The following is a 7,329-nucleotide window of genomic DNA, read 5'->3' as shown; positions in this document are numbered from 1 at the left end:
TGCTCTGCCTCAGAGCATCTTGCTACCTGCCGTCTATCTGACCTAATTTAGGCTCAGAAGCAGCCCTGCCCTTGAAGGGGAAGCTGAACTAGATAACCTCCAGGGGCACCTCCCAATCACTGTTTCCAGTTCTAAAGATATATGTATTTATATGCAGTAGTTGTCTTCTAAGAATTGATCCCTGATAATCCAAGTATCAGCAAAATGCACTCTACAATTGAGCCTGAGTCTGCTTAGGCACAGGAACCCTACACCATCAGTTTAACAGACAGTAAGAGATGGTCTTACACGCAACTCCGAGCGTACAGTCGGGTAATATCTTAAGAGCACTTAAGGAAAGGCTGAATATCACTGAGCTATGGGGCTAGATTAATCACATACTATATGGGTAACAGATGAAGAAGGTGGTCCTGCTAGTGGAAGGCGAGGGTCATGGCTGGGACATCACCCAGGGGACACAGCTGGTGGACGGGAGCTTGCGCTGGAAGGGGGAACGCTTTGCTGAAGAGCCTCATCACCCTAGGAATGATGCCCACAGTTGGGGCAAACATAGCTGGACAAGATAAACTGATCATTTGTGCGCACAGCCAATCATTGTTAATAAATAGGCCTAAAGAGGCTGGTAAAAGTCTTCCTTCTTGTTGTCCTGCTCGGCTCCAGCTTCCTGAAACTCAGACTTGCCTTTACTCATCAACTAGGTTATTTCCAATCACTCTAAAAGGGCAATTTCTCCAGCTCCATTTTAGAAAGTGTTTATGTTGCACTGACAGCTATTCCAGGAAATCTGCAAGCTAGCCAGTTCTTTAAAGGAGTCCATGATTGCTTTAACTTAGTGTATCCCCTTCTTTAAGGACTTCAATTCTAGGGGAAGTAAACTTTTCAGATCCCATTACCACAACAGTGATATAGGTAACTAACAGCGGTGATCTTAAAAAAAAAAAAAAAAAAAAGGCAAATCAAGTGATTTTCAGCTACTTCCAGTCAAACCGATTTTATTTTGTTGACCTGGATTACTTGCTTGTTTTAGAGAGGAGCAATTTACTTCTCTGCTGTGTCAGTATTTCACATTCGGACTGCTATGGCAGCCTTCTTGACATCGTTAAAGACCAGCACAGAGCCAGCTCTTTTCCAGCCTCATAGGCTTTCCCAAGCAGTCCAGAGCCTGGCGGAGAGCAAACCACAGACACCTTCAGGTGGCTTTCACAGGACAACAAACATCCTTTACTGAAGACCGTTGATGAGCTAAAGCCTTCGCCCCAATAGATGCTATTTAAAATCCTCCCTACTGTTTGTCTAGGAAGCACATCATCCCCATATGACACCAGCACCAACACAGAATAAATATTTACAGCACACTTCCCCCTCCTCTCATTACAAACAATTCTGCTATCTGCAGTTGGTAATGGACATGTGCCATGTTCAATTATATCAAAAACAAAAGGCATTCTAAAAAAAGCCGCTTACGTTTCTAGCCTTGTCACTTACAGGCTTTATTCCCACTGGCTTCATTTTTGCACTTTGCAATTTCTAGCTTCTACTGAATCTTTTATTTTCCTCCTTGGGTGATTAAATATTACACTGTTATTGCCCTAATTCCCTCTCTTCCAAGGTTAGTTTTTAATGTCCTTTCATTTGCATTTATACTTGTAAGCTGTTTAAAAATTCTCAGGTTTTAGCTATATTTTTGTCCAAGTTTCCCCTTCTCCTAAGTTGGAGCATTTCCTCAGCCGCAGCAAACGTCCCCCAAGCGCACTGTGCTGCTAGAGGGTGGACAGGAGCAGCATTCAGTGGTGGAGCTTCTCCTCAAGCACTCCCTGATGTTTTCTGGCACTGGAGCAGAACCTGGCCCAGGCGCTTCTCTCTCGTGTTTTGCATTAAGTCGTAAGAACGTTCCCACTCTCAGCGTGCCAAGAAGCACAATGGTGACCCTGTGGCCAAGCTTTAGTCTGAAAAAAAAAGGAATGTTCTTGTCTGCCTCCCCCATCTCAGCATCCTAAGCAGAAGATCCGAGACTTGGGTTTCCCAAACCCAAGTCCTGAGCAACCAGCCATACTCATGTGTCCCAGTTTGGTGTGCAAGACACCCCTGCTCACTCACACTGCTTTTGTATCACACCTCTTGCATTCACAAGTTAATTACTATCCTTCATCAACAGTGGCTTCATTAGAGGGCCAGCACTTCAAACATCCCTCCAGGCCACAGCTCCTAGAAAGCTTCCTGCTAACGATGGCTGCTACAACCCAGTGTCCTTTCCCACCGCAAAAGCAAACCACTTAGAGGAACGTTCACACCCTTTGTCAGCCTTGCAAAGCCGTTTTGTTAAGTCCAGACCACATCCTCCCTTTGTTCGGTTCCTTGAGCACCCAGCTGATACATAGATAAAGCCCAGCAGAAGGAATCTGCTCTCCTGTCGCAGCCTTCTCGCACACTGGATGATGGTGCAGCATCTCCTGTTACGAAGACTCTACCAGACACACAACCAATGTCTCCCAGGTTTCACTTCCTCTCTGTTTGATGAGGGGAGCCCCAGGAAAATGGTGAGGATTGACATCGGCACTGTGGCAGTGGTACCTCAACCCATATGAGCAAGGGTCTGGGTAAGAACTTACCTCTGTTGTTTTTTCTGTGCAAAATGGGAACTCGAGGACTCCTGTCTGAAGCAAAAGCAAAGACTGACTCAAGGCTAACTCACTTGAACCAAAGAAAATGCCATCTTCTGAGGTGGTGGCTCTGACAACAGGGTCCCCACACAACTACAAGGTGAGAGCAGCATTGCTCTTCACCTACACAGTACTCTGAATGGTTTTAATAATGAATCCCTGGAAGAGCTTCGGCTTCATGACTACAAGAATGAAAATGCTCCACTGAGCCTCGTATAAGTTATCCATGTGGAGAAAACATTCCATGTTTCAGGTGAAAAGCTTAAACCAGGAAGAAGAGACTCAAGCTCACCAATGTCAAGCCCATGCTAATGGAAATGACAAAGGAGATCATCTCCTCAAGGTTACCTGCAGACACTACACAGAGGGACACGTCTTTGGTAAATGTTTTGGAGCCTAACGTTACCTCAGTGACAGCAGATGAAGCTTCTGGCAACAAGGTGACGCAAGGTGAAAAGTGACCCACTGTGGAGCAAGTTATCAGGACGTCTGGAAAACCTATCCCAATTCTTGGATGCACATCGTTTGCCCTGACAGCTTATTTTTTCAGCTGTGCTGCTCAAGAGCCACAGTGTGGGTTTACCTCCTGTGACCTCCACCTCTCCTCACTTAAGAGAGGACAAACGACAAAGTAAACGATCGAACAAAAATGTGAATAAATGTCTGCCCTCTTGTGAGGGCATGAATGAAGGGGCAGGTATTTTTCACAGCCATTAGAAAGCTTTGTAACCTTTTGCCAGTATATGAGGTCCATTTTCAAGCCTGACTTAGGGAGAATGTCACTCATTAACACTGATCAAGATGGTTGCACGAAAAAGGTGTACCATGCTCAGAATAAAAGCAGAGTCGAGAGAGAAAGAATAACTAAAGAGGCTAATTGCCGCAGTTTACTTAGAAGGTGACAGCAAGGCAAATGGAATATTTCTTTTAATGGACTTTATTTAATTCTGTATTATACAAGTGGGATCTGAAACCCCAAACTTCCCATCATCGACATAATGGAGAAGCACCACTGCACAAAAGGAAGGCAGAATTTTGGAGCTGGAAGACAGGCTAGAGCAAGCCATTCCTTCCCCTGTGGTCAGAAATTCTTCCTTCTTCACACAATGTGCTCCCCAGACCAGCAGGTTAACCCCAGGAATAAGAGAGACAAAGCTAGCTCTAATCACTCCCTCCTCCTCTCCCCAACAAAAGAGGCTGCTCAATGCCAGTAGTGGAATGGTTAAAGACAGGTTAGGTTTTCAGTCTCTCAGCCAGCCCACTAGATTCAGAAGTGGCCTGGTTACTCCCTCTCTCCTGAAAAAGATCCAGGAAAAAAATCCAAGACCTAAAATACCAAAGACTTACCTCCTTTCCTTCCCTTCCCCCATCCCATAGCCTTGCTCCCTAAGCACAGAGCAGGCAATGAACTCTGAGGAGGCTGAAGGAAAGCCAAGGAAAATCAGGGGCTACCTGAATCCCTGGGAATCTGGTGGCTACCCTGGTGCCCTCATTCATTCCCTTTGAGGTTCAGAGACCTGTTCGGAATAGTACACAGAGAGGGCCTCCCTTAGGGACTCATAAGCAACCAGGGATACAGAACACACAGGAACTGCCGTGAGGGTACACACCATTCCAGGGATGGCCCAAACCACAAACAGGGCAAGACTCCCCCCAGCCAAGGCCCCAGGGGCTGGAGAAGCTGGGATGAGGCCCTGGCAGGGGGAAGAGAGCTCCTGCAGCAGTACTGAGGGCTCACGGGATTTTACTTCTTCTTTCTCTCCTGAGAACAGCGAGGGCAGAACCTGGTAAGAAAGGGAAGGAAAAAGCCAGCATTTATGACATGACACGAGCCTCAAACACACAGTCTCAGAGGACCTTTTCCAGGGTCCCTGGCAAAGCCTTAATTCCAATTTTCCTTTTTAAGAGGTCTTCTAATTGTGTATGTACCCTCCCTCCTGCCACCCAGGACCTCCCCTTTCCAAAGACCAGTGGGCCCTCCGCATTCCTTGTTCACTCACCATTTTCCTCTTGGTTTTGTTGTCAGACCCACACAGGCAAAATGAAACCATTCAATGGAACACTGTTGAGATGGACAGCAGTCAGTTAAAAAGCAGTTTTCTTTTGAAATCACCTGCTTCTGGGCTACTGAAGCTTTCCAACATTTGATCATCAACTCCCTCAACCCCTAGCAGCAATCAGGGTATGAAGACTCATGCCCAACCTATACGTTCATAGAATCACAGAACATCAGGGGTTGGAAGGGACCTCTAGAGATCATTTAGTCCAACCCCCCTGCCAGAGCAGGATCCCCTGGGGCAGCCACACAGGAACACATCCAGGTGGGTTTTTAAAGTCTCCAGAGAAGGAGACTCCACAACCTCTCTGGGCAGCCTGTGCCAGAGCTCTGTCACCCTCACAGTAAAGAAGTTTCTCCTCATTTGAGGTGGAACTTCCCGTGTTCTAGCTTATACCCATTATTCCTTATCCTATTACTGGGCACATCGGTTGTATATATACAATCAACTCCCCTTCTCCCTTGCTAAGTGTTGGGGCAAGAAAACAACATATCATTTTAAGGAAAACTCAGAAGAAAGAGGCACTTAACAGGTCATGGTGATCCACCCTCTGCCCTTCCAGACTACCTGAGGTAAGCCCTCTTCTTGTCACCGCTGGCTGCATCAGGCCTCATCCAAGCAGGACAAGACTCTCTCCACTCCCTTCTCCCCAAGTTCCATCAAGTGTAGGCTCTTACATCTGGGTTGTCGCAGCCGATCATCTCCCCATAAGAGACCTGGTGGCATAGGCAGTACGTGGGCTCATTGGGGTCCACGGGCATATCCAACACATCCGAAGGGTGCACGTTTCCAAAGGTGACTGAAGGCATCCCATACTCTGTGCTACTGCAGGATGGGAATAAAGTAGGTCAGCAAAATAATTGGCTTTGGCACCCTTCATGTCTTCCAGGACCATACCCTTGTTTGCCAGAGAAAGCCACTTTTCTTTTTTGAAGCACATACACCTGACTCCATGAAGTGACCTGCTTTCCCCTTCACATCACACTCCCCTGAAAGAATTAAGAGGTCTCCTTCCTCTTGCTTCCCAGGAAGGGACAGGGGACACACCATCTAGTCTGGGTGGGGATCAGATCCTTCGCAGGGACGTCTGGCTAAGCCTCCCTTGGTCTGACTTGTAGTGCTGCTCCTCATTCCCGTAAACCTCTTGAACACTTACGTGCGGACCAGCTTCAACTTCTTTTGAGCAGTTTTTGGTGCTTCCTCATCAGAATTCTTCCCTTTAGAGCGAGCACGGGCAGCTTTCTTCTCTTTTTGGGCTCGGCCCTCTGGTAAGAAGAGAAAAAGGTGTTGCATCTGCCACTGCATCAAAATAGACACCTGATAGCAACAACCTCTCTGGCACTAAAATACACTCCTACTTCGGAGTGTATACTGGCTTTGGGCCATGCACCCCATCTTAATTTTATCTAGCGGCCTTGAATACACTCACGAGCCCAGGTCACCATCTTTTTACCTGTCCTTCAGATTCCAGCGTAACAGTCTTTGATCTGTACCACTCCAGTGCCTGCCTTCATCCCCACCACTTCCACAGTCACTCGGCTGCCTCCTGTATCAATGTGCAGCCCAGTGGTGGTACTCACTCTTCTTGCCCTTGCTGGAAGAACTGTCATAGTCGCTCGATTCTATCTGCTTCTCTTTCAGGTCTGCTTCAAAGCGCGCGAGGTCTGTGTCCAGCCGCCGGATGTGCTTATCAACCTGCAAAGACAACAGCGACCAGGAGTTACCACGGAACAGAGGGCGAAGGGGAGAGGGCATGGGGCTTGCACTAAGGGCTGAGAAGCAAGAGTGGGCAGGACCTAAAAAGAAAGATGAGGGCCTTCAGTACAGCCATTCATACAGTAAGCACTAGGCACTTCCCTTCATACCATCTCGTAGGTCTGCATAGCCAGCTGAACCTTGTCATCCCCAAATTCCTTGCACTTCCCATAGGCCTCCTGGATTTGCTTGAGAAGCCCCAGTTTCTCCTCTGAAGACAAAGTCCGTGCATTGCTGATATACTCTGTGGCCAGCTTATCAATCTCCGACTTGAGGTCTGAAACAAGTTTACCATTAAATACATAAATACACACACACACTACAGTGCCCCCCACTGAGAGACTGAAGGATCAGAGCTGGCTTCCTCCTCTGCCCTCGTGATGAAGGCAAAGGAAAGAAAAGCTGCTCAAGCTGCACACTTCCATTTCCTTAACAAAACCATCTGTAATCCTCACCTTCTGTCCTCTGATCCAGATCTCGCATGAGCTGGAAGTTCCTCTGCAATTCAAAAGGCAGGTTCTCGATACCTGCAGGGAAAGGAGGACACATGGAGAAGTCAGGCTCCCGTCCACGATGCCAAGGCAGGGACAAAGCTCACCGATCACAAAACACACACGACTTAGTGATTCCCAGCACCCTGTTCTGGCACACACTAGTGTGTTGTTAACTCCAAAGCAGAGAGACTATAAAAACGTGATGTATTTAATCCAGGAGCACAGTTCTGTAATATATACTAGTTAACAGAAAATTGCTGCCATGCAGAAAGGCCTACATTAAGAGAGTAGAAAACCAAGATTTGTATTGAAGTCAGTCATTACAGCACAACATATCCATCCAACAACTCCATTTAGTTACAG

General features: G+C 47.1%; 1 protein-coding gene across 1 annotated transcript; it reads right to left on the bottom strand.

Annotated features, from left to right (window-relative positions):
• Positions 1 to 3,535: 3,535 nt before the first annotated feature.
• Positions 3,536 to 7,021, bottom strand: ING4 (inhibitor of growth family, member 4). Its single transcript, XM_009868588.1, has 7 exons — positions 6,928 to 7,021; positions 6,583 to 6,749; positions 6,298 to 6,412; positions 5,874 to 5,982; positions 5,395 to 5,542; positions 4,661 to 4,722; positions 3,536 to 4,444 (listed from the first exon to the last, which is right to left on the bottom strand). Exons 1-7 carry the CDS (start codon positions 7,019 to 7,021, stop codon positions 4,405 to 4,407), a joined length of 735 nt encoding a protein of 244 aa, XP_009866890.1. The 3' UTR covers positions 3,536 to 4,404.
• Positions 7,022 to 7,329: the final 308 nt, after the last annotated feature.

This window comes from Apaloderma vittatum, unplaced genomic scaffold (genome assembly GCF_000703405.1).
Source record: "Apaloderma vittatum isolate BGI_N311 unplaced genomic scaffold, ASM70340v1 scaffold43784, whole genome shotgun sequence".
NCBI classification, from domain to species: Eukaryota; Metazoa; Chordata; class Aves; order Trogoniformes; family Trogonidae; genus Apaloderma; species Apaloderma vittatum.
The sequence above is the reverse complement of the archived record's forward strand: the minus strand, read 5'-3'. Positions and strand labels throughout refer to the sequence as shown.